Source organism: Bufo gargarizans, chromosome 8, assembly GCF_014858855.1.
Source record: "Bufo gargarizans isolate SCDJY-AF-19 chromosome 8, ASM1485885v1, whole genome shotgun sequence".
In the NCBI taxonomy this organism is placed as follows: Eukaryota; Metazoa; Chordata; class Amphibia; order Anura; family Bufonidae; genus Bufo; species Bufo gargarizans.
In genome coordinates, this window is record NC_058087.1 from 48,645,130 (window position 1) to 48,672,560 (window position 27,431).

General features: G+C 44.5%; 1 protein-coding gene across 3 annotated transcripts in view; it reads left to right on the forward strand.

Annotated features, from left to right (window-relative positions):
• HDAC4 (histone deacetylase 4) overlaps positions 1–27,431 on the forward strand; it is a 176,608-nt gene that overhangs the window by 124,467 nt on the left and 24,710 nt on the right. For all 3 annotated transcript variants that reach the window (XM_044302919.1, XM_044302920.1, XM_044302921.1), the window contains 14 exons: positions 1,151–1,395; positions 1,486–1,636; positions 3,179–3,293; positions 11,400–11,521; positions 13,939–14,070; positions 15,200–15,309; positions 15,451–15,567; positions 16,744–16,924; positions 17,011–17,237; positions 19,344–19,592; positions 19,684–19,870; positions 20,328–20,461; positions 20,576–20,681; positions 25,430–25,476. In XM_044302919.1, the coding sequence (XP_044158854.1) occupies positions 1,151–1,395; positions 1,486–1,636; positions 3,179–3,293; positions 11,400–11,521; positions 13,939–14,070; positions 15,200–15,309; positions 15,451–15,567; positions 16,744–16,924; positions 17,011–17,237; positions 19,344–19,592; positions 19,684–19,870; positions 20,328–20,461; positions 20,576–20,681; positions 25,430–25,476 (2,123 nt within the window). The remainder of the gene's footprint in view (positions 1–1,150; positions 1,396–1,485; positions 1,637–3,178; positions 3,294–11,399; positions 11,522–13,938; positions 14,071–15,199; positions 15,310–15,450; positions 15,568–16,743; positions 16,925–17,010; positions 17,238–19,343; positions 19,593–19,683; positions 19,871–20,327; positions 20,462–20,575; positions 20,682–25,429; positions 25,477–27,431) is intronic.

A 27,431-nucleotide genomic window follows, 5' to 3' on the forward strand; every position in this document is an offset into this window, starting at 1 on the left:
ATCCTTTGTGTGCCCGTTAACGTCACCACTCCAACTACTTTCGTAAGCCTCGGGAGATCAACCCAACAGAGCAGCTTTGGGGACTAGGAGCTGGGGGGAGCTCCCCCTGGGAAAAAGAGAAGCTGGCTTTGTTTTCAGGAGGGCTCAGTGTCAAAGTCCCCCCGCTGACATGCCTGACCCACCCCCGCCTTCCTGTCAACTCTTTCTAACAAGTTTACTCTTCGGGGTGCTTGGTGAACGAGAGTCACAAGTGACGCATCAACTGCTGAACACAATGGTTTCTGATTGTGCATCATGTCTATGCAGCTGCGTGCCCTTATAATGCCTATAATTTTGTGAACTTTCTCCTGGCATCTAGTGGAGCCTTCCAGCTTTGATCTCATCCTCCACATGGACAGCATGCTGCAATGGCTTCACTTCCTCTCATTAACACTTTTTCTGCCAATAGTCCCAACCGGTTCTACTGGCATCTTGCAGAGAACAGACACGCTGGAATCTTCAGCTTGGCACCAAGCGCAAAGTTCTTGTAGCAAATACGATTTTGTTTGGTTTCATTGTGTTTTTCATTGGGTAGGTTCTTTGTTTTTCACGGTTGAGCATCTGGCTTGGATGGCGACATGAAGATCGCCATGTCACATTGCACCATCGCATGTGATTTTTGTCTATGGTGCGGCGCTGCATCTTGGCACGACTGTCCACCCCTGTTGGATTTTTCGTTGAAAGTTGCACGCAGTTTTGTTATATTTATCCTCTCATGTGTGCAACCTTTCTGAAATTTTTCCGTGTTTTTTTTTTTTTTTTTTTTTTTTTTTGCTTTTTATTTTTTTACAGTCTCGGCTATATTTTGCAGCTCTGACATAGTCACAAGACCTTTTTGAGACATGTCTCCATGTAACCCCAGCCTTAATTGTGATGCAATATTGGACATGCCGTGTTCTCTATAAAGGGGAACATCGTACATGGCAGCCGACATCAGACAAGTGCTACAGCACAAATATTTCGTGGATTCATGGTAAAATCCTAATGTCCTGAGCTAATGCCTTGGAGGTCTGAAAGATGGAGTGGTTACAACTGATCTGATAATTTGGTCATAAATTTGGGGGAGATTCGGGGTCTTCATGCAGTCTTGTTTTCTCTTTTTTCCCTACAGTTGATGTAAGTGCTGCATTGCCACTCCAAGTGGCTTCCGGCACTCTTCCTATGGACCTTCGACTGGATCCCCAATATCCCATCTCTGGGTCAGATGGCATCGGGAGGGAGCAGCAGCTGCAGCAAGAACTACTGGCACTGAAGCAGAAGCAGCAAATCCAGCGGCAGCTTCTCATAGCAGAGTTTCAGAGGCAACATGAGCAGTTGTCCAGACAACACGAAGCCCAATTACACGAGCATGTAAAGGTAAGAGATGGCTAATCAATGAGTTGCACTCCCGAGAGCGTTCTGATGATATTGATTGGTCACTAACCCGATTGGGGTGTCACTTAACAGCAGCAACAAGAGCTTCTTGCTATGAAACATCAGCAGGAGCTTCTGGAGCACCAGAGGAAACTGGAGCAACATCGGCAGGAGCAAGAGATGGAAAAACAGCAACGGGAACAAAAACTCATGCAGCTAAAGAATAAAGAGAAGGGAAAAGAAAGTGAGTAGCCGACAGATTGAGGTTTCAAGATGCAAAGCTGTGTGCCAGGAGATTACAGACTGGCTTGTGTAGGCCCCATTCTTCCACCTCAGTATTAGGCTCCTTCAAGGGGATCTGCCATCAGACTCTGCTGCCCTGTGTAAGGGCAGCACAGTACGTGGACAGGTCTGCTTTTGAATTGGCCAAAGTGTCCCAACAAATTATTGCGCTTAGGAAAAGGAATGATAGAGAATACACCGAACACGTGGTTTACGAGACCGGTGTATTCATGGGAGAAACCTTATTAATTGATGGCATCGTCTTGATCAACGTGCAAAGATGACAGAAATGGGGGTCATGGAATAAGAAAATGCTGTTCCACTAGCAATGCCGGGTGCGGATGATCCACACGAATTTCCATGCAGATTTATGTGCGTTTCTTACAGCATATCCGCACCAAAATCCACCATGTCTAACAGCAGTTTTTGGTGCGGATTTGATGCAGATTTGCAGCATATTTCACCCTTCCATTGTAAAGGGTGAAATCCGCAGCTAAAAATTATATAAAAGCATAATTGGCATGCAGCAGATTTGGAAATCCATTAGGCAGGTTAATTTCCGCACAGAAAAAAAAACTGCAAAGTGTCCATGAGATTTGTGTAATCTCATACACTTTACTGGTGCTGTAATTCACCACGGTTTTTCTGCATAGGAATCTGCATGGAAAAAAACAAACTTATTCCGCGATGTGTGCAGGTGGCCTTATACCCCCGCAAGCAGATGATTTTGCTGGGGGAAGATGTAGTCAAGTTTCATTCACCCGCAGTGGAAATGTGGGAGCAAAGGTAAAAAAAAAAGGACTAGAATCTGGTTAGGTATGAACCATAGGTAAAAACTGTGGGTGCAGTAGGGGAATGCATGTTGGATATTAAAACTGGCTTTACTGGTACGGTAGGGTAGGAAAGATGAGGGACCTCCTGGCCCTAACCTGCAGCCTAGATATCCTAATGTTACAGGTCACTCTGTTAGGGGAAACCCTGGAACCTATCCCTAGTTGCACCCTACACAATCCCTATACTGCCCCCTTGAGTCCTGATTCATTAGGGGACTCTTCTTGGAGGAAGGTGATATTACAACTGTATATGGACCTAACCGGGAATATGGAAAGTGGTTGTTAGGATGAGACAGTATGATTGTTGGTTATGCTTATTATTGCTTGTTGCTTACATATTGTTTGCCTTGTTTTATTAAAGGGGTTGTTCAAGATTGCGAATACATGGCTACTTTCTTTGAAAAACAGCACCACACCTGTCCACAGGTTGGGTGTGGCATTACAGCTCATTCCCATTTACTTCAGTAGAGCTGAGCTGCAATACCAGATACAACCCATGGACAAGAAAGAAGCCATGTTTTTTGTTTTTAATCCTCTGACCGTCCCTTTTATTTCTGACTACTTTTCTTGTGCTCGTTTAGAATGGGGCGTACTGATTGCGTTGCTGTTAAATTGCTTGTTCAGATGCAGGTTCACGATTCATGGTTTCAGTTCTTGCACATTATTTGCAGGCGCCGTTGCAAGCACTGAAGTCAAAATGAAGTTGCAGGAATTTGTCCTGAATAAGAAGAAAGCTCTCGCCCACCGGAGCCTCAATCACTGTATGTCTAGTGACCCTCGCTTTTGGTAAGTGATAGGACCTCATTTGTCAGACCTGTTTAGCCTAATGCTGATATCCTTTTACCAGTTTGAAAACTATTCTTTTGAGGAATAGGTGACACATTAGAGAACCCCTTGCAGGCAGGCTATTATAGCTAAATGATAAAGTACATGGAAGATATACTATATTGGACTGTAGTACTCAGGTTAAATTGCCGTGTTGGCACTTTACGATAAATAAGTGGGTTGTAGGGTTGCGCTTTGGACCCTCGGTCTCTAAACAGTTTGCCATCACTGACCTAGAGGGAGCCCAGACAAGCGCTGGAAATTTTTTAAAAATTAACGTTGCCCTGTTTTTATTTAGGCCGACAACCCTAGCACTGAAGTCATGACCACTAGGCTGAACTTAAGCCACTAAGTCGCATGCTGCTTTAATAGGTAGGGTTAGCGGACCAGGAAAACGCCATTCACTGGGACTAGCGGATTGAGGACTTTGCATTGGAGACTCACCTCAGAAGTTGGGACAGTCTTGCACAATGATGTGCATATTAGAGAGCAAGGAAGCTTTCTGGGTAGGTACAAGGTATTGACCATTGACATCACACTTCCGGCAGCTGTATTTGTCTGGCTAAATCCCGTCATATTTGCCTAGTAGTGGCTGGATCTCCATTATAGTCAATAGGATTGGCGGGCATTCCAGTACCGTCCGGCAATGCCAGATCCAGAGAGCTCTGCCGGATCAGCCTGCCAGAACTCCTGCCGGCAGTGTGAAACCAGCCTTGGCTAGCATGTTGAACCCTTTGCAGTGATGGAAATAGAACTTTGATGGTTCTTTGGCCAAAAATATTAAAGGCTTCTATTTCTCTCCGATACCGTCTAAATCTTAACATTTTCAACATTACCAGCATAGAGTGCCCGAATTATACTGCCATATAATGACTACATCATAGTGGTATATCGCAAACACATACTGTACCAGTGCACACAGTGCCAAAATCCAGTGCTTTGTAGTGGTGTCTGAATAATACTTCTAGGACAAGTGACAAAGGTTCAAGCTGACCCACCAGAGAGTGGACCATTCATAGCTATGACTAGGTGATGGAACAATTGTCCCTTAAAGGGAACCTGTCACCTCTACTATGCTATCCTCACTGAGCGTTTCTAAATGTTTATTGTTACCCTTAACATATAAATTACACTTTTAATTTGCAGACAAATTCAATAAGTATTATGCATATTTGTTAGGGGTGCACCGAAATGAAAATTCTGGTCCGAAACCGAAAATTCAGGATACCCCTTGACCGAAACCGAAACTGCCTTTTTGCCCAAATAGTTTTAAAAGACCCCCCACCTCATAACAGTGCCATCCACAGACCCCCCCACCCACCCCATAACAGTGCCATCCACAGACCCCCACCCACCCCATAACAGTGCCATCCACAGACCCCCACCCACCCCATAACAGTGCCATCCACAGACACCCCCCCCCCCCCCCCCCCATTGTACAATTAATAGAAAATAGCGGGGAGGGACTGGGAGGAGGAGCTGGGGGCCGGTCCCCAGCTCCAGTAGTTATAAAAAGTGTGCAATTAATACGGATTCTATTCATGAGGCCCCCTCTGCAGTAGAACATTCAATATAGCCACATCCTACTCACAGGGCTGTTATCTTAATGCTGGCCGGCCAGGCAGACGAGCGGCAGCGTCACGACTGACGTCACATGCCTGCGCCGCCTCCTTCATTCAGAAAGTAGGCCGGGCACATGACGTCAGTCGTGACGCTGCCGCTCGTCTGCCCGGCCGGCCAGCATTAAGATAACAGCCCTGTGAGTAGGATGTGGCTATATTGAATGTTCTACTGCAGAGGGGGCCTCATGAATAGAATCCGTATTAATTGCACACTTTTTATAACTACTGGAGCTGGGGGCCGGAGCACAGTGAACGCACCGGCCCCCAGCTCCTCCTCCCAGTCCCTCCCCGCTATTTTCTGCCGATATGTACAAATATCGGCCGAAATGGATTAGGTGCATTTTCGGCCAATATTTTCGGCTGCCGGAATTTCGGTGCACCCCTAATATTTGTACTTCCCGCCTTTTATGCAAATTAATATGAGTCATATCTTACTTGTGTGACCAGAGAAGAGTCATATTTTCAAGCTCTGACTCATCTCAGGTTAATTTGCATATGTATCAAATCAGTTTTTTCTTTACACAATAAAAGCACACAGAGCTATGGGGACTGGGTATTGCGGATGTGCTAGTGGCCATCTAGCAACCCATGTCCTCAGCTCTATACACAAAATCCAGGTGACAGGTTCCCTTTAAAGTGCGTTCACACAACTGTAGTGCTTTGCAGTCTTTAACCACCTCCGGACCGCCTAACGCAGATGTGCGGTCCGGAGGTGGCAGCGCTGCGCACAGTCACGCATATACGCGTCATCTCGCGAGACGCGAGATGACGCGAATATGCGCATGTGCAGTTCGCGCCGGCATTTCGCACAGCAGTATTTCGTCAGCAACCTGCCAGCCAATGATCGTGGCTGGCAGGTTGCTGATTTTTAAAAAATCCAATCAAAGTGCCAGATAGCAGATCATATTAGTAAATATGATCTGATATATGGCTGCCTGCTCCTCTGCTGGTTCTTTTCGTCGGTTGGATCCAGCAGAGGAGCAGGCTTCACAGTGAGTACACCAAACACTACACTTTAGCCCCTGATCACCCCCCTGAACCCCAATTAACCCTTTGATCACCCCTTTGATCACCCCTGTCAATCACAAGTGAAAAGAAAAAAGTGATCAGTGCAAACTGTAACTTTTTTTTTTCACGGTTATTGACCGTTAGGTTTTAGGTATAGTTTAGGTCCCTTGGTTAGGTAGTTAGCGATCAGTTAGCGCCCAGCCCACCGCACCGCAGTCTGTTATTCGCTGATTAGCGTATCGCTAATCAGCATTTGTACTTTTATAGTATCTGGAAGTGATCAAAACTGATCACGGTCAGATCTATAATAGTACTAGTGTCACTTTAGTTCGCCCTCCACCCAAAACGCAGTGTTTGCCCGATCAGGCCTGATCGGTCGCCCACACGTGCGTTCGCCCACACCCGCCCCACCGCAGTGACCAAAAAAATTTTTTTTTTGATCACTGCACATTCACTTTACACGCACTGCGGCGATAAAAAAAATCTGTTTTGATATTTTTTATCAACCGCAGCGGCCTCCGGTACTTCGCTAGCCTCCCCTTTGTAAGACAGGCTTGCTTTTTTTTTCTTGGGTAGTTTCAGGGAATACCCCTAAATTTAGTTGCCCACATGTCTAACAGGGGGTATTCCTCTGAAGAGGCCTACAGGCTTCTGACCCAGTCGGATGAGGAGTAGGAACCCTCATCTGATGAATCCAGCGGGTCAGAATACGAACCTGTAGAAAGCAGTGGCTCTCTGACCCAAAGTTCGGACGAGGAGGCTGAGGTCCCTGATACCACCAGGCGTACCCGGCCCCGTGTCGCTAGACCGCAGGTTGCGCAGGATCCGCTTCAAGAGCAGCAGAGTGGGGCTGGTGCTGTCGGATTACGTGGTGAGGCATACACCAGCAGCCCAGCCCTCCCTGGACCTAGTACCAGCACTGCCGTACAACCTGGTGAAGTAGCGAGCACCAGAAGGGCAGTTGAAGCTGGTACGGTGGCACGTGCAGTAGTGACCCCGTCGCAGCCACCGCAAAGACGTGCCCGTAGAGCCCCTAGAATCCCAGAGGTGCTGGCAAACCCTGATTGGCAGTCCCCAACTTCAGCCGCACCTGTAGTTTTCCCTTTCACTGCCCAGTCTGGAGTTCGGGTTGAGACAGCTCAGATCGGTTCGGCCCTGGGATTTTTTGAGCTGTTCTTGACTGCGGAGCTTTTAGACATAGTTGTGGCCGAAACAAACAGGTATGCCACACAATTTATCACCGCTAACCCGGGAAGCTTTTATGCCCAGCCTTTCCGGTGGAAACCAGTCCAAGTTTCCGAACTTAAAACTTTTCTGGGCCTCCTCCTCAACATGGGCCTGACAAAAAAGCATGAATTGCGGTCATATTGGTCCACGAACCCGATTCATCACATGCCCATGTTCTCTGCTGCCATGTCCAGGGCACGTTTTGAGGCCATCCTGCGGTTCCTGCACTTTAGTGACAACACCGCCTCCCGTCCCAGGGGCCACCCTGCTTTTGACCGGCTCCACAAAATTCGGCCCCTCATAGACCATTTCAACCAGAAATTTGCAGATATTTATACCCCAGAGCAAAACATCTGCATAGACAAGTCCCTGATACATTTTACCGGGCGCCTTGGCTTCAAACAATACATCCCAAGCAAGCGCGCCCGGTATGGGGTCAAATTGTATAAGCTCTGTGAAAGGGCCACAGGCTATACCCACAAATTTCGTGTCTATGAGGGAAAAGATCAGACCCTGGAGCCGGTCGGTTGCCCTGACTACCTGGGGAGCAGTGGGAAGACAGTTTGGGACTTGGTGTCACCCTTATTCGGCAAGGGGTACCATCTTTATGTGGACAATTTTTACACAAGTGTGGCCCTCTTTAGGCATTTGTTTCTAGAACGGATTGGCGCCTGTGGTACCGCGCGAACTAGTCGCGCGGGCTTCCCCCAACGGCTCGTTACCACCCGTCTTGCAAGGGGGCAGAGGGCCGCACTGTGTAACGAAGAACTGCTCGCGGTGAAATGGAGAGACAAGCGTGACGTTTACATGCTCTCCTCCATTCACGCAGACACGACAATACAAATTGAGCGAGCAACCCGTGTCATTGAAAAGCCCCTCTCAGTCCACGACTATAACCTCCACATGGGAGGGGTGGACTTCAATGACCAGATGTTGTCTCCGTATTTAGTTTCCCGACGCACCAGACGCTGGTATAAGAAGGTGTCTGTATATTTAATTCAATTGGCTCTGTACAATAGTTTTGTTCTCTACAGTAAGGCTGGGAGAACTGGATCCTTCCTCAAATTTCAGGAAGAGATCATCGAGAACCTCCTGTATCCAGGAGGTTCCGTGGCCCCAACCACCAGTGTAGTTAGCCGTCTACACGAGCGACATTTCCCCAATGTCGTTCCTGGTACCTCAACCCAACAGTCACCCCGAAAAAGATGTCGTGTCTGTAGCAGGAGTGGAATAAGGCGTGACACCCGCTATTTCTGTCCTGACTGTCCGGACCACCCTGCCCTATGCTTTGGAGAGTGTTTCCGGAAGTACCACTCACAGGTACACTATTAGCATAGGGATCATCTCACCAGGACAGGCACACAGGGCTATTAGGGCCCATTCACTCACTGCTGCTGCAAACGTCTCCTTTCACATGGGACAAAGTGCATAACGCACTTCGCCACATCTTTGGGCGATTTGCGCTTTGCACATTGACCCATGGGGAAGGAGAGGTTTGTTCTATAAAGGTAAAAAAAAAAAAAAAAAAAAAAAAAAAACACACCAGTAAGCAAACACGTTAATGTTCAGTTAAAAAAGTTAACGTTTATATGTTCTGTTGCAAAGTTAATAAAATTATTGCGTTGCAGCCTGGTTTTTTCTTTTTTTACCTTCCAGGTGGACCAACCGATCGACCAGCTGCAGCACCGATGTGCATTCTGACAGAAGCATTGCGCTGCTGTCAGATTACACGCAAGTCGGTGTATGCGGCGCTGCAAGACGGGATTTTCTCCTCTGCAGTGACAGATACGTTTGCCAAGGCATACGAGCTGAGGAGGAGGCGGCGTTCCTATGCTTTGGCAAACACTTTGTATATATATATAAAAATAAAAAAAAATCCCGGCAATGATTTATTCATCCACATCGATTGATGTGAATGGAGAAATCTGGTTTGCCAGGGCATACGAGCTAAGTGGGTATGGATGTAGGGCGGAGCTCCTACGTCCTGGCAGACGCCTTTCCCCTCCATTTTTTTTTTTTTTGGCAGAGATTTTTTCATCCACATTGATCGATGCGAATGAAGAAATCTGTGCCGTTCATTTTTTTTCTTTCAGCCCAGAGGCTGAACGGAAAAAAAAATCTCATTACCCGTATGCTCAATATAAGGAGAATAGCAGAAACTCCTAATGCTGGCCATACATGTAATGATTGCGGAGACCCTCAAATGCCAGGGCAGTACAAACACCCCACAAATGACCCCATTTTGGAAAGAAGACACCCCAAGGTATTTGCTGAGGGGCATATTGAGTCCATGAAAGATTTAAATTTTTGTCCTAAGTTAGCGGAAAGTGAGACTTTGTGAGAAAAAAAAATAAAATAATCAATTTCCGCTAACTTATGCAAAAAAAAAAAAAAATTCTATGAACTTGCCAGGCCCCTCATTGGATACCTTGGGGTGTCTTCTTTCCAAAGTGGGGTCACATGTGGGGTATTTATACTGCCCTGGCTTTTTAGGGGCCCTAAAGCATGAGAAGAAGTCTGGGATCCAAATGTCTAAAAATGCCCTCCTAAAAGGAATTTGGGCCCCTTTGCGCATCTAGGCTGCAAAAAAGTGTCACACATCTGGTATCGCCGTACTCAGGAGAAGTTGGGCAATGTGTTTTGGGGTGTCATTTTACATATACCCATGCTGGGTGAGATAAACATCTTGATCAAATGCCAACTTTGTATAAAAAAATTGGAAAAGTTGTCTTTTGCCAGGATATTTCTCTCACCCAGCATGGGTATATGTAAAATGACACCCCAAAACACATTCCCCAACTTCTCCTGAGTACGGCGATACCAGATGTGTGACACTTTTTTGCAGCCTAGATGCGCAAAGGGGCACATATTCCAAAGTGCACCTTTCGGATTTCGCAGGCCATTTTTTACACATTTTGATTGCAAAGTACTTCTCACACATTTGGGCCCCTAAATTGCCAGGGCAGTATAACTACCCCACAAGTGACCCCATTTTGGAAAGAAGACACCCCAAGGTATTCCGTAAGGGGCATGGCGAGTTCCTAGAATTTTTTATTTTTTGTCGCAAGTTAGTGGAATATGAGACTTTGTAAGGAAAAAAGAAAAAAAAATCATCATTTTCCGCTAACTTGTGACAAGAAAAAAATAATTCTAGGAACTCGCAGTGCCCCTCACGGAATACCTTGGGGTGTCTTCTTTCCAAAATGGGGTCACTTGTGGCGTAGTTATACTGCCCTGGCAATTTAGGGGCCCAAATGTGTGAGAAGTACCTTGCAATCAAAATGTGTAAAAAATGGCCTGCAAAATCTGAAAGGTGCACTTTGGAATATGTGCCCCTTTGCCCACCTTGGCAGCAAAAAAGTGTGACACATCTGGTATCGCCGTACTCAGGAGAAGTTGGGGAATGTGTTTTGGGGTGTCATTTTACATATACCCATGCTGGGTGAGAGAAATATCTTGGCAAAAGACAACTTTTCCCATTTTTTTATACAAAGTTGGCATTTGACCAAGATATTTTTCTCACCCAGCATGGGTATATGTAAAATGACACCCCAAAACACATTCCCCAACTTCTCCTGAGTACGGCGATACCAGATGTGTAAATTTATATATGGATGTCGGTTTTTTTGCAAAATTTTACAGCTGAAAGTGAAAAATGTCATTTTTTTGCAAAAAAATCGTTACATTTTGATTAATAACAAAAAAAGTAAAAATGTCAGCAGCAATGAAATACCACCAAATGAAAGCTCTATTAGTGAGAAGAAAAGGAGGTAAAATTCATTTGTATGGTAAGTTGCATGACCAGGCAATAAACTGTGAAAGGAGTGTAGTGCCGAAGTGTAAAAAGTGCTCTGGTCATGAAGGGGGTTTCACCTAGCGGGGCTGAAGTGGTTAACTTGCGAATCCCCAAAATACGGATACCGACCCGAGTGTGTTCGGCAATTTGCGGACCGCACATGGCCGCTACTGTCATAGAAAATGTTTATTTTTGTTCACAATTGCAGATGAAAATAGGATAGGCTCTATCTTTTTTTGCAGGGCTGCTGAATGGAACCACGGATGCAGACAGCACATGGTGTGCTGTCCGCATCTTTACTGCCCCATTGAAATTTTGCAGAACGAGTGCGGACTCATTCATACGGTCGTCTGAATGACCCCTTAGTCTGTGTTGTAATCCAGTCCTTATACTTTGTATGTCCTAACTCTACAGGAAGACGCAGCACAGCTCTCTGGACCAGAGTCCCCCACCTCAAGGCGGAGTGTCCGGCTCATACCACCATCCTGTTCTTGGAATGTACGACTCAAAGGATGACTTTCCATTAAGAAAGACAGGTGAGGAATTAAGAGGATCCTATTATGCCTTGTGCACACTAGGATTGTTCTCATTAAACTTCTTTTTCTCTTTTAACGTCTTACGTACCGGTACGGCATGTTTCCCGAGTCCTTAAGGACACATGACATACCGGTACATCATGTGGTGTTCCGATGTACGTTTTGTGTCCAGTCTGCAAAACGGAACAAACCGGATCTGTCACTAAAAACAATGCAAGTCAATGGTTTCGGATTCTAAATAAAAAACGGATCCGTCACCCATTGACTTACATTGTTTATAGTGATGGATCCGGTTTGTTCATTTTCGATTTAATAATACAAATTTAATACAAACGGAACGGATGCATCCTGATGTATTAAATCGAACGGAAACGTTTTGCTGCCGGATCTCAAAACCGGAATACGAAGCGCAGATGTGACCGTAGCCTGAGTCTGCTGGAGTAGTTTGTGGTGCACGTTGAGTGGCTGGTAGACATCTTTATGTGCTCATGTATGTCTATATTTATTTACTGTGCTTTTACTGTGCATGTGGTGCAGACTGGTCGGCCAGTGCATTAATTACATATTTAATAGCGTTTTCCTCCTCGGAGCACTGCTCTCATTGATTCCCTTCACTCTTCCCACTCCCGTATTTATACATTTGTTATTTTCCTGGCCCCTTTGCCTCTTCACCGCCCACAGCCTCCATTTCCCTGCGCGTGCTTTACAAGTAGTTACAGGAAGGCTTGTAAATAATTAATGCGGCAGTAGTATATTTATTCGATGTGGTCTTCTCAGGCGGTGGACTGAGCTGGTTCCGTGGGTTAAGGCAGGTACCAGCGGAAGCTTTCTACCAGTATTAGAGCGATCGATTGAAGTTAATGTGGATGCTGAGATTCAAGCTTAGTGGCCACTCGTGTGTGAGAACCCCCTGGATTTACAGCAGTGTGTCAAGTTATTAATGCTGGTGAAACATGGCCTGCTTAATGCGGTCCGAGGCTGTTATGTGTGGCGGAAGATTACGCAGACCAGCAAAGTGCCCGTCCACGTGTCTAGCTCAGAACACTAAAGAATACCTAAAAACTCTGTAATAAGAGCTTGAAGGCTCTAGAACATCTATCAGCAACCTCTGGCACTCTGCTGCGGTGAAACTACAACTCCCAGCATTCACCTTTACTCTGCTGTTCCTGTAACTCTCATAGAAGCGAAAGGAGGATTCTGGGAGTTGTAGTTTCTGAACAGCTGGAGTGCTAGAGGTTGCTAATCTCGGCTCTATAACCTCAAAGCATATTGTTGGATGAGGATTTTATGGATCAGACCTAGACTGTGCTGTGCAGGTTAGGAACAGTCTCTGGATTATGCCATCCCTAAACATTTTGTAGACATGGGTGCCCCTCTTTGTGACGTAAATGCCAGCCTCAGTGACGTCCTCCATAAGAGAAGTAGCTTAAAGGAGTTTTTCAGGCTCCCGATATTGATGACCAATCCTCAAGATTGGTCATCAATATCCGAACGTTGGGGGACCGACTCCCCGCACCCTCGCCATTCAGCTTTTCTGCAGCCTCTAGCTCTGGCACTAGCACTTTGAACAGAGCAGGAAGAACAGCTCTGTTCAGAGGCCATTGCCTGGTCACTGCAGCTCAGCACCCGTTCACTTCAATGACCCAGCACAGTCACTACGTATTGAACGGAGCTGGGCATCTTGATCCATGCATATTGCTGGATCTGCAGTGAACAGCTGATTGGTGAGGGTGTGGTGTTTGATCCTCACCTATAGGATATTGATGACCCCCATAGGCTTCTATAGTTCATCAATATTAGGAGCTTGGAAAACCCCTTTAAATTGATTGTGTGGTCAATGAAAGTTTTTCAAAACTGCGTAAAATAAAATAGATCATGCTCCGCTTACCAATCCGCTACCGCTCCTGTTCTTGATGCTTCCTGGTCGCTCGGTGGTCTCTCCTTCATGGTCCCTCTCGACACTGGAATTTTCTGTCCAGCCACAGCAGTGAGTATCCTCAGCCAGTAATAGTAATAGGGATTAGAGACTGACTAGGAACTAGGAATCGTTAGAACTGTAGCAATTGGGCTCTAGCAAGCGGAGTATCGCTTATTTAATTATCTTACACCAAGCTGAGTCTGTTTAGAAAATAAATAAAAATTAATTGCCCTTTAAAGGGGTGTTCCATGATTTTGATATTGATGGCCTAGCGATCAATATGGGATTGGTTGGGGTCTGACTCCCAGGCAGCACTGCCGATCTCATACTGATGACCTATCCTGAGGATAGGCCATCAATATGGGAATCCTGGAAAACGCCTTTAAAGCTTCCCCAGAATTATAAGCCTAAGCCATGCTTTTGGAAGTGGTATTAGAAAAATGCTGATTATATATTTTCATACAATATATTCTTATTGGTTTCCTCCTGTTCTTTTTAGCATCTGAACCTAATTTGAAGTTGCGCTCAAGACTGAAACAAAAGGTGGCAGAGCGCAGGAGCAGCCCTTTATTAAGACGGAAAGATGGTCCTGGTGTCACTACTCTGAAAAAGCGTCCTCTGGATGTATCCGGTGAGTGTCGTCTTTAGCCACATTCATGATTTTCATACTTATTTTTTTACCTGTACCCTTTAACCCTTTCAACCATTGTGACGTACTGATACTTCAGTAGTTGAGGGCTTGTATAGAGCGGGCTGCAGTGGTATCATACAGCACACACCCGGCCGCAATGACGGGGAATGGCAATAACGCCAAACCCCTGTCATTTAACTACTCGGATGCCGCTATCAGCGTGGATCGCGGCATTTGTGAGTCAAGGCAGAGGGCTGCTACTCCCTTTGCCTTCCGATCGGAGCCCCAGCAGAAAAATTGCAGGGCTACGATTAGTTACAGTGGCAGCCTGGACACCTCTGAAGCTCACCAATCCTGCCATGGTAAGCTCCCTGCTAAGCTGTGCACAAAGCGGGGCGCAGCAGGGAGCATGTGAAATTCCTAAGAGATCCCAGGTTCTAGCCTCCTAATGCTACTTTCACACTTGTGGCAGAGTGATCTGGCATAACGTATGCCAACTGATGGCATTTGCAAGACTGATCAGGATCCTGATCAGTCTTAAAATTGCCTGATCAGTCAGAAAAGGCATTGAAATCCTTCCAGATCCGTCTTTCCGGTGTCGTCTCTGTTTTACTGCGTGTAGGGATGAGCAAATTTTATATTTTTAAGTTTGTGTGCGGGTTCATGTTGTGGTATTTGCTGAATTGCGTTATGGATTCCGTTACCACGGACCATAACGCAATTCCATGACTGAATGCATAACGGAATGGCTTTAGAGGCATTCCGTTATTCATTCCGTCATAATTGAAGTCTATGGCCTGTAAAACGGATCCGTTTGGTTTACGTTATGCAGCATCGGACTGCAAGATGAAAAATATTATTAGTATCGCACTGCTGGCGGGTTCACATGCATTTAGGAGGTGAATTAAATGGTGCCCTTAAAAAATACAACTTGTCCCGCAAAAAATAAACCCTCATATGGCTATATAAACAGAAAGATTTAAAAAAGTTATGGCTATTGGAATGTGGGGAAGAAAAAATTGAATTGCAAAACCAGACGTGGGCTCAGGGGTTAGAATGTAATTTATGAAGCTGAAAGCCATTTTTGCCTTGTGTTTGATCCGTTTAGATCTCATATGTTTTCTTGTAGACTCTGCTTGTAACAGCGCTCCTGGTTCCGGCCCCAGCTCTCCCAACAACAGCTCAAGCAACATCACTACTGAGAACGGCATTTCTGGGCCTTTAGGCATTCAGTCTGAGGTATCCACCGCTAAATTTGCCCACTTTAATCCTTTGAGAGGAAATAAACATTATATAGATTGCTATATAGATATATAAAGCTGCAGGATGCCACTGACTCATGTTAGTCATTGCTTACATATAGCTGACTTTCTTTCCTAGGTGTCATTGGCTCACAGGCTGGTAAGCAGAGAGGGGTCTGTCACCCAGCTGCCGCTCTATACCTCACCATCTTTACCCAACATTACCCTTGGGCTGCCTGCCAGTGGATCTGCCAATGTAAGTGTTTTAATCATACATTCATATCACAATGCATCTTAGATCATATCCTTCCTGTCATACAGTTAAAGGGGCTTTCCTGTGAGGATAAGTTCTCAGTATTAGATGGTTTGGGGTCTATCTGTCAGCACCCCGTCAACCAACTGTTTGAAGGCCAAATGCGCCACGTCATAGTCTTTTCTATACTGTCAGAGGATTTTGAAATTATTTATGCCACCACTCTGTGATATATATTGTCTGTGCATTTCTATCCACGCTTTTTTTCTTCCCACTTTGGGTACAATCTCACGGCGGGGTCTTGTCACGGTAGTGATGTGGCCTCTATGCGGTCTAGGGAACCACAGCAGGCTCTTGTTAACTAATGAAGACCGCACTGTTTAGTCAGTCTGCATTGTTAATGACCTCGTGGCATTGAAGTTGGTGCGCAGTCATTAACAATACAGAGCAACCAAACAGTGCGGTATCATTAGTTTAACCAGTGCCAGCTGTGGCCGATACACTCTTCTCTCTCTACTTAAAGGCGTTGTCCCATTTAGACAACTTATCGCCTATCCACACGATATGGGATAAGTGGTTGATCAGCAAGCTCCTGGCCGCTGGGTACCCACCGGTCATTACAGCAGTGTGGCCCATGCTGTCCATTTGAATGGGGTGGCAGACACACATGCATGTTTGCTGCTCCATTTAAAGGGGTTGTCCGGTTTTCCCATAATGATGATGACTAGGACAGAGCCTTCCCATTACACTGACTGGGACAGAGAAGCTGTAATTACACCTTCTCGCTGCTACAATGTGACGAGTGCAGAGAGTACAGCGCTCGTATTAGCACTGCGTTCTCTTCATATAGCTGATTGGTGGGGGTGCTGGCAGTCAGGCAGCCTCCTAACGGATATTGATGGCCTATCCTGAGGATAGGTCATTGATATAGGAAACCTGGAGAACCCCTTTAATTCTATAGGACTGCCGGAGGTAGCCAAATACAAGCCATCTCCGGCAGCCCCATAGAGTTGAATGGATTTCAGCAGTCTAATAATGGTCTCTATTAAAGCAATGCATTTAATTCAGTCATTTATTTCAAGGTTTTGAGATACAAGTAAATTTCATTATACATTCATGGACGCAATGCTTTACCGTGTTGTAATTATTCTTTTTGTCTTCCCCGATCCATTTTGTTAGGGTGCTTCTGGACAGGACTCTGAACGCCTTTCCCTGTCTAATATCCAACAACGACTCTCCTTATTTCCTGCTGCTCACCTTACTCCATACCTTGGTGCCGACGCAGCAAGCTCCCATAACTCCCTTCTGCAGCATATGGTCCTTCTGGAGCAGCCCAATGCGCAGAGCCCCTTAGTGACAGGTAATCATCCCAAACTTGTGTGTCCATTATAAACTGCACATGAATCGGCACCAGCAGCTTTAGCAGACTTGTTTTATTGTTTTCAGGGTTGGGTGCACTTCCTCTTCACTCCCAGTCCTTAGTGTCCACTGATCGCGTATCCCCCACTATCCACAAGTTGCGTCAGCACCGCCCATTGGGCCGTACACAGTCTGCGCCGCTGCCTCAAAATTCTCACGCTCTGCAGCACTTGGTCATCCAGCAGCAGCACCAGCAGTTCCTTGAGAAGCACAAACAGCAATTCCAGCAGCAGCAGCAACTACACCTCAACAAGGTGTGTGCCCAACTTCTTCATGCCCTTACCCAGAAACTATCTCTCTCCTTCTCTCTGAAAGCTAATCTTAATTATTTGCATACATTTGGGGCACAGTGTACATTTTTTAAAATATAATTTTAAAGCAAATGTTTGGGACTAAATTGCCTACCCTAAGTATAGGCCATCAGTATTTGGTTAGTGAGGGGTTTGTTCCCCAGAACTACCAGCCATCAGCAGAATGAAGGGGTGTGATGCTCCACAGCACCATTTATGAATGTGGTTGTGTGCAGTACTACAGCTCAGTCCTATTCAGAAGACTTATTTGTACTGTACATGTTATATTCTTAACAGCGATGTTATGAGCAAAGAAGCAAAAAAATATATATAAAAAACACTAAAAACGGGAGAATAGGTGTCCACCAAGCCTTTTTGTATTTAAAGTGGGGTGACAGCCAGGCATGCGTGTGACTCTCTTCATTATAGTTTGAGAGCGAAACGGACACAGTTTTACAGCAAAGCAAATGGGAGCGTAAGGCCTCTTTCAGATGAGCGTGTCCTGTGCGGAAATCCTGCTCCGTGTATGAGCGCGATTTCCCATTATGGACACTGCTTGTTTTGCAGAAGTGCAGGGCATTATAATGATTTATAATTCTGTGTATCTCTGCATGACCTGTATCTACCGGCATAATGCCATCAGTATAATTTTGTAGAAGGTCATGCAGAGACGCAGCATTATAAATCGTTATAATGCTATACACTCCTGCAAAACGAGCAGTGTCTATAACAAGAAATCACGCTCTTAGGCCCCATTCACACGTCCGCATTTTGCGGACAAGAATAGGCATATTCTATTAGTAGAATTTAGACTCCTGCACTCCACTTGATTTTCAAGAATAATGCTTTTAGTGTGCGGTTCCAGTCAAAAAACGTTTTTCGGCTTATAGCCTTTTGCATTATAAGGGGCCATGGCGCTTTTTCATACAGGCTACTGCCTCATAATAACGCTCGCCACACAGGGCCATAGAGCCCCTTATAACGCAGCTTCCTGCTACCCACTGAGGGCTTACTACTTCCACGCTTTTTCTCTCATCTATGCAGCTCGAACCGGTTGTACTGAAGAAGGCTATAATCCGAAAAACCTTTTTTGACTGGAACCGCACACTAATAAAGCATTATTCTTGAAAATCAAGTGGAGTACAGGAGTCTAAATTCTATCATTATCTGGTTTGGGAACCATCTCCTATTACCCACGCTATCATATTGGAGTACCATCCAACCTTATACTACATGTTCTATTAGTGCCGGCAATGTGCTGTCCGCAAAATTCGGAACACACATTGCCGCTGTCCGTGTTTTGTGGATACGCAAAACGCGTTACGGACGTCTGAATGGAGCCTTACCCAGCGTGTGAGAGCCGCACAGGACACGTCTGAAAGAAGCCTAATAAAAATTAACTTCTCATAATGTTGGCTTAAAAAATCTGAAAAGGGAAAAATAAATCTTGGATTTTGTCCTTTTTCCTAACAGTCATTAAAGGGTTACTGAGTTTTCATAAAACTTTTGATATTTCAAAGAGATATATCAAAGATATTGATTGGTGGTGGGGTTGGAGTGTTCAGACCCCCTTTGAGGTCTTAAATGAGTAGAGAGAACCGCTCGCATACCCTGCGCTCTCTCGCTGCCGCGGGAGTGGAATGGAGACGACTCAATAGAAAATGTAAGGGCTGGTCTCTGTTCGGTCCCCTAGAGTGAGGAGGATATGCACTTCTCATCCCCCACTTCTAGCGATTGGTGGGGGGTCTCAGCACTCAGACCCCATCAATCAAACTTTTGATATGTCTCTGACATATCTAATGTTTTATGAAAATTCTGTGATAAGGTAATGCTTCTAAATCCTCCACCACCTATTCTTATTCTAGAACTTCTTCATCCATCCTTTGACACTCTGGTGTCAGTCTTCTCTTCTGCTCCATCATGGCCACCTATTTCTCTTTTATCATTATTCAGTTTGTGTTGTAATTGTATTTTAAGTGTCTTATTTCTAAGTTTCAGGGTGTTTTCAGTTTTGTTTAAGTATTTCATGGAGATGAACTGATGGGATCTGTATATTTTGTATTGTTTCAGATGATTCCTAAAGTCAATGAGGTTTCACGACAACATGAAAGCCACCCTGAGGAAACCGAAGAGGAGCTGCGTGAGCATCAGGCCATCCATGAGGACTCGTATATAGAGCATGGATCTGATCATAAGGAGCAGAACCTTGGAGGTGTTGTGCGTGTGAAGCAGGAAAGAGAGGAAAGCGAAGATGAAGCCAGCACGCAGGAGCTAGAACAGAGTTCACCTTATGCTGAGCAAGACCTTCTCTTCAGACAGGCATGTGACCCATACATATTGCATGACTTGTAGTATTTTTCTAAGCTTCTTCTGTATGTTATTGAAACGTATCATCATCTTGACATTGCAGCAAACGCTTTTGTTGGAGCAGCAACGCATACACCAGCTGAGGAACTATCAAGCCTCCATGGAAGCTGCTGGTGTTGTCGTACATTTTGGCGGACATAGACCACTGTCAAGGGCCCAATCTTCTCCAGCTTCTGCATCATTTCCCATGTCTGTTCAAGAAACGCCCACCAAACCACGATTCACTACAGGTTTGTTTTTCTGTCCCTTTAAGAAGATCTAGCAGAAAAACTTTTTTTTCACACTAGTCTCCTGCCAACGCTTCACTGGTCCCTGCCGATCTGTTTACCAGACACCAGCAATTACTGGCTGTAGTGATGACGTGACCACCTCGCAGCTTACCAAGCACAGCACCGTACATTGTATAGTGGCCATGCTTGGTATCACGCTCAGTCTCATTTACTTCGATGGGGCTGAGCTGTGCGTTTGCCATGTGACCGATAAACATGTCGTCACATTGCCTAGGGAAAGCAGCGAGAGGGCTGCAGCGCTACTGCAAGTGCCTGTGTCTTCTCAAACAGCTGACCAGCGAGAGTCCACGGTGTTGGACCCCTACCGATCAAGTACTGATGACCTATCCAGATCAGTATTAACATATCGGAACCCCTTTAACTTAGCCTGACGATGTGACGTTCACATTTCCTGCAGGCCTTGTCTATGACACGTTGATGCTGAAACATCAGTGCATCTGCGGGAACACAAATAGCCATCCTGAGCATGCTGGCCGTATACAAAGCATCTGGTCAAGGCTACAAGAGACTGGTCTTAGGAGCATGTGCGAGGTGAGCAGTTGTCTAGTGTTCTTAGTTTTACCTTTATACAGTGTGCCCTTTAAAAAAAATGTTTATAATCTTTTCTATGCATTAATTCCTATTTACATCCATTTTCACATGTAGTGTATACGGGGCAGAAAAGCCACTTTGGAAGAGCTTCAGACTGTCCACTCGGAGGCACACTCTCTGCTCTATGGCACTAACCCTTTGAATCGACAGAAGTTGGAGGGTAAATGTTGATGTCAATATGATGTTTACTTGCCTCAACCCCTTAATGACCAGGCTCATTTTCACCTTCAGGACCAGGCCATTTTTTGCTAATCTGACCAGTGTCACTTTATGTGGTGAAAACTTTAAAACGCTTTGACTTATCCAGGCCTTTCTGAGATAGTTATTTTTTCACATATTGTACTTCATGACACTGGTAAAACGAAGTAAAAAAAAAAAAATAATCATTTTTATTCATAAAAAAATACCAAATTTGCTAAAAATTTGCAAATTTCCAAGTTTCAATTTCTCTACTTCTATAATACATATTAATACCTACAAAAATAGTTATTACTTTACATTTCTCATATGTGTTCTTCATGTTAGGATCATTTTGGGAATGGCATTTTATTTTTGGGGGACGTTACAAGGCTTAGAAGTTTAGAAGCAAATCTTGAAATTTCTCTGAAATTTTCAAAAACCAACTTTTTAAGGACCAATTCAGGTCTGAAGTCACATTGTGAAGCTTACATAGAAACCACCCATTCTAGAAACTACACTCCAAAAAGACCAGGTGGCATTAGCAGGAGGTGCTCAAACCCACATGCAGTCGTGCATATATATAGGGGAGCAAATCCTGCACTTGTGGCCCGTTGCTAATGGCGATCCCCAGCAAAATGCATACGGTGGAGGATGCCCGCGGCGAACCACAAGTACCACAATGGACATCTCACACAAGGTAACAAGTGCGGATGTAATAATCAATATAACAAAACAATAACAAATACAGGTGCACTCTGCGGTCTCACTAAACCCTCAAACTGATTTTAAAATTGAGAGATTAGTCAACATGTCCTACAGTGTAGAACATGTCTAAGCCCGGGCACCACGTCAAGGTTTCTCAAGTAGCCCGGGCACACTACACTCCTCAAGGTATTCAAAACTGATTTTATAAATGTTGTTAACCCTTTAGGTGTTCCACAAGAGTTATTGGCAAATAGAGATGAAGTTTCAGAATTTCTATTTTTATCATTTTAATCCATTTTTTCCAGTAACAAAGCAAGGGTTAACAGCCAAACGAAACTTAATGTTTATGGCCCTGATTCTTTAGTTTACAGAAACACTCCATATGTGGTCGCAAAACTGCTGTACGGGCACACGGCAGGGCGCAGAAGGAAAGGAATGCCATAAGGTTATTGGAAGGCAGATTTTGCTAGACAGTTCTTTTGGACACCATGTCCCATTTGAAGCCCCCCTGATGCACCCCTAGAGTAGAAACTCCAAAAAAGTGACCCCATTTTAAAAACTACAGGGTAGGGTGGAAGTTTTGTTGGTACTAGTTTAGGGTACATATGATTTTTGGTTGCTCTATATTACACTTTTTGAGGCAAGGTAACAAGACATTTTTTATTTTTTAAATAGATGGATTGGCTCACTCTGTCAATCACAACGCAAGGGTGCTCCCCCAAAAAAAGATATCCCCAATCTTTCAGAATAATTAAATACGAATAAAAATGACGTGAGGGGCACACCTGCACCTAGAAATCACATGGAAGGCCAGCCAAAATGTATGTGTAACAATGATTTTATTAACACACACTATATGTACAAAATGTATATAAATATAAAATGAGGATCCTCAACTTTCACATAAATGAATACATAGATATTAAAAATGCATAGAAATTGAAGTATCTGTGCAACAATTTAAAATTGACTAAATGGTGCAGACTTGTTATGTTTCGAATGCACAAAGATGGAGGCGCACTGACTCTGTTTAAAGTTCTAACTATGGTCAGTGATAGTATCCAATCCTGATCGAAAATGTTTTCACAGCTTATATGGCTTGCTTTGCTGAAAAACCGCTCTGTGTAGCTGGTGTATAGTCTAATAATGCCGCACCTATGTGGCCGGTAAAGATGTTTGTATGAACAGTCTTTATAGTGAGGTTTCTTCACAGCACATGTCCCTGAAACTGCTGTTAAACCGTACTTAATGTACCCACATTACTCACTGTTCTGATGTGGTACAATACCCGATCCTCCGTGCTTAGCGTAGCGTCGCGTCCCACGTGTTACAGCATCGGTGGTCTGGGTTCCGGTCCGTTCTTTTTAACTGACGAGCGGATTGTTGGGACAGGATAAGCAGTGATTGAGACGCCGGGGTCAAACGTATTCGGGACCCGATGTAGATTTCGGCGTTGTTTAGTGTCTTTAGTTCAAGGCACTTCACCACTTCACCGCTTGTGTTCCTTTCTGTCCAATGTGTGGATAAGCGCTTCCGGAAGTTCTGTAGTGGTGCGCAGGTAAATCCGCTGCGGCTTTTTTCCTTTTTAGTTGAGACTTGATACCAGACGCGTTTCGGAGTTGGCAGTGACTCCTTCCTCAGTGACCACTCAATCACTGCTTATCCTGTCCCAACAATCCGCTCGTCAGTTAAAAAGAACGGACCGGAACCCAGACCACCGATGCTGTAACACGTGGGACGCTACGCTAAGCACGGAGGATCGGGTATTGTACCACATCAGAACAGTGAGTAATGTGGGTACATTAAGTACGGTTTAACAGCAGTTTCAGGGACATGTGCTGTGAAGAAACCTCACTATAAAGACTGTTCATACAAACATCTTTACCGGCCACATAGGTGCGGCATTATTAGACTATACACCAGCTACACAGAGCGGTTTTTCAGCAAAGCAAGCCATATAAGCTGTGAAAACATTTTCAATCAGGATTGGATACTATCACTGACCATAGTTAGAACTTTAAACAGAGTCAGTGCGCCTCCATCTTTGTGCATTCGAAACATAACAAGTCTGCACCATTTAGTCAATTTTAAATTGTTGCACAGATACTTCAATTTCTATGCATTTTTAATATCTATGTATTCATTTATGTGAAAGTTGAGGATCCTCATTTTATATTTATATACATTTTGTACATATAGTGTGTGTTAATAAAATCATTGTTACACATACATTTTGGCTGGCCTTCCATGTGATTTCTAGGTGCAGGTGTGCCCCTCACGTCATTTTTATTCATTTTTTATTTTTTGTTATTTATAACGTTCATCTGACAGGTTAGATCATGTGGTATTTTTATAGAGCAGGTTGTCGCGATACCTAATATGTATACATAGATAGGGTCTTATTTTTTTATTTCTGTGGGATGAGATGACTGATTGGCACTATTTTGGGGTGCATATGACTTTTTGATCGCTTGCTATTACACTTTTTGTCATGTAAGATGACAAAAAATTGTTTATTTAGCACAGTTTTTATTTTTTACGGTGTTCACCTGGGGTGTTAGGTCATGTGATGTTTTTATAGAGCCGGTTGATACGGACGCGGCGATACCTAATATGTATACTTTTTTTTAATATAAGTTTTACACAATAACAGCTTTTTTTTAAACAAAAAAATGATGTTTTAGTGTCTCCATATTCTGAGCCATAGTTTTTTTTTATTTTTTGGGCGATTGTCTCAGGTGGGGGCTAATTTTTTGTGGGATGAGGTTGACAGTTAGATTGGTACTATTTTGGTGGGTGTACGCCTTTTTGATTGCTTGCGGTTTGTACTTTTTGTGATGTAAGGTGACAAAAAAATTATTTAGCACAGTTTTTATTTTTGACGGTGTTCATTTGAGGGGTTAGTTCATGTGATATGTTTATAGAGCTGGTCGATACGGACGTGACGATACCTAATATGTCTGTCTTTTCCCTATTTTATTTTTAACAATTTTTTTATTTTTTTTACTTGAAACTTTTATTTTATATATACAGGGTCTGATCCTGGGCCTCTTAGGCTTCCGTACATGACAGGCCCCAAGCCTTGGACTGGCTTGGGGCTGCCATGGCAACCACCGAGTACCCACCACAGTAGCACGGGGACCCGATGTGTGAGGGAGCGCAAACCTCCCATATGCCGCGGTCAGCGCTGACCGTGGCATATGGGAGGTTTGCGCTCCCTCACCTCATACATCGGGTCCCCGCGCTGCTGTGGCGGGTACTCGATGGTCAGTAACCAGCGGATCTCTGCTGCTGATCGGGGGGAGGAACGACTGCAGAACGAGAACGCTCGTCCTCGAGCGCTAATTGCCGGCGATTGAGGACGAGCATTCTCGTCTTGGGTCGTTAAGGGGTTAAAGGGGTTGTCTCACTTTGTCATGTAGACAAAGTTAATACAATGCACTTACTAATGTATTGTGATTGCACATATTGCCTTTGCTGGCTTGATTAATTTTTTTCATCAAATTATACATGGCTCATTTCCAGGGGTTATGACCACCCAGTAATCCAGCAGTGGTGGTCATGCTTGCTAACAACTTTTTCTTCAGTGTGCAACCACGGCCACTGATGCTGGATTGCAGAGTGGTTGTAACCGCAGGAAACAGTATAATGTGGTGGGAAAATGAATCAAGTCAGCAAAGGTGGCAATACGGACAATTACAATACATTAGTAAGTGGCTTGTGTTTGCTTTGTCTATATGATGAATGCCATTTGCTGCATTGAGACAACCCCTTAAATGTCAGATGTACCCTTTTTACTGATATTACTTCTCATTTTGTGTCTCTACATATAATGTGTGTTTCTAGGCTTCTTTATATGTATTGAGTGCATACTGTTCCTTTCCTTTTGTGTTTTATATCTGTATTCGCCTCTGCTATGTGACGTCCTGGGATGTAGTGGTTGTGCTGTTGTTTCTATGCTGAGGCATTCTTGTAGTGTCCCACTAACTGATCTTCTATTACCATTCCTCTTTCCTCATGCAGGATCTTTGACCTCCATCTTCGTCCGTCTCCCATGTGGAGGGGTTGGGGTGAGTGGTCATTCAGTAATGCTCACAGTGCATTCAGCATTTTCTATATAATACATGGGCACCTATAGGTAAAGGGACACTTCCTTGAAATATCATCAAATATTAACAGCCTATATGTGAATATTCCATGTAATTTTGGAAGTGGATGGTTTTCTGGATATAATTTAATGTCACGCCATATACTTTGCTTCCTGCCTTGGCTCTTTTAACTTCCTCTTTGTTTGGACTTGAAACAGAATCTGTCGCCGGCAACCTTCCTATACAACTGTTTGCATAGACACCTGATTAAAACGCTAGTTTTCTTCTGTTGATCCGAGGCTCTTTCTTAAAGGGGTTCTGCACTTTGTTTAAACTGATGATCTATCCTCTGGATAGATCATAAGCATCTAATCGGCGGGGGTCCGACACCTGGGACCCCTGCCGATCAGCTGTTTGAGAAGGCAATGGCGCACCAGCAGTGCCGCGGCCTTCTTACTGTTTACCGGCGGCCCAGTGACGTCACGACTAGTATCAACTGGCCTGGGCAGTGCTAAGTTCCATTCAAGTGAACAGAGCTTATCCGCGCCCAGGCAAGTTGATACTAGTCGTGACATCACTCAGCCAGCGGTAAACAGTGAGAAGGCCGCAGCACTGCTGGAGCGCCAGTGCCTTCTCAAACAGCTGATTGGCGGGGGTCCCGGGTGTCGGACCCCTGCCGATCAGATGCTGCTGATCTATCCAGAGGATAGATCATCAATTTAAACAAACTGCAGAACCCCTTTAAATCTACTTTGACACTCGCGTTTTGGCTTTCTGTTTGTGAGATCCATTCAGGGCTCTCACAAGCGGTCCAAAACGGATCAGTTTGCATTGTAATGCATTCTGAATGGAAAAGGATCTGCTCAGAATGCATCAGTTCGGTCTTCATTCCGCTTTGGACACGGACACCAAAACGCTGCGTCTGATGAAACTGAGCCAAACGGATCCGTCCTGGCACACAATCCGTTTTCACTGACACAATCTGTCACAATAGAAAACGGAACCGTCCTCCATTGACTTTCAATGGCGTTCAAGACAGATCCGTCTTGGCTATGTTAAAATTAACACAAACGGATCTGTTCTGAACGGATGCAGATGGCTGTATTATCTAAACGGATCCGTCCATGACGGATCCGCACAAAAATCGAGTGTGAAAGTAGCCTTATATGTAGATTAGACCTTTGGTGCAGCGATGGCGTCGTCTATGCTCTTGTTGCACCTAAGTTCTGCTCCTCTCTGTGGCCAGCTCCTTCGTGGCTGCATTGATTGAAAAAAAGATTTCTGTAAATAGTGCTTTTAAAGTAATATCCCTTTTTTATGAATGTGCCCCTATAAAGCTGGGCACACGATAATTAAGGTAGTGATTGTGTGACAGGTGTTCCAGACTTCTAATTCCGATACAGAATTTTTAAGGTTTTTGACTAGGGATGAGCGAACCCAACATGTTCAGCAGTGAAAGAATTCCGTTATGGATTCCGTTAACAGGGTATCTATGACGGAAGGCAAAATGGAAGCCTTTAAGAGGCCATCTGTCATAATAGAAGTCTGGGCAGCATAACGGATCCGTCTGATTTCCGTTATGCAGGACAGAAAACAAAGTCCTGCATAACTGAAACCAGACGGATCCATTATGCTGCTCATAGACTTCTATTATGATGGAATGCCTCTTAAAGGCTTCCGTTTTGCCTTCTACCATAGAATTCCCTTCTATTCCGTGCTAACGAATTTATCCACCACCCGAACGCTGATCCTGAAAACATTGGGTTCGCTCATCCCTATTTTTAAATACAACATTCTTCATTATTTGTATCCACGCACATAAGACCTTTGGTTGTGAGATTACCGTATTTTTCCGCTTTATAAGACGCACCTGATGATAAGACTCGCCCCAGATTTTAGAGAAGTAAAAAAAGAAAAAAATATTTTTCATCAGACCT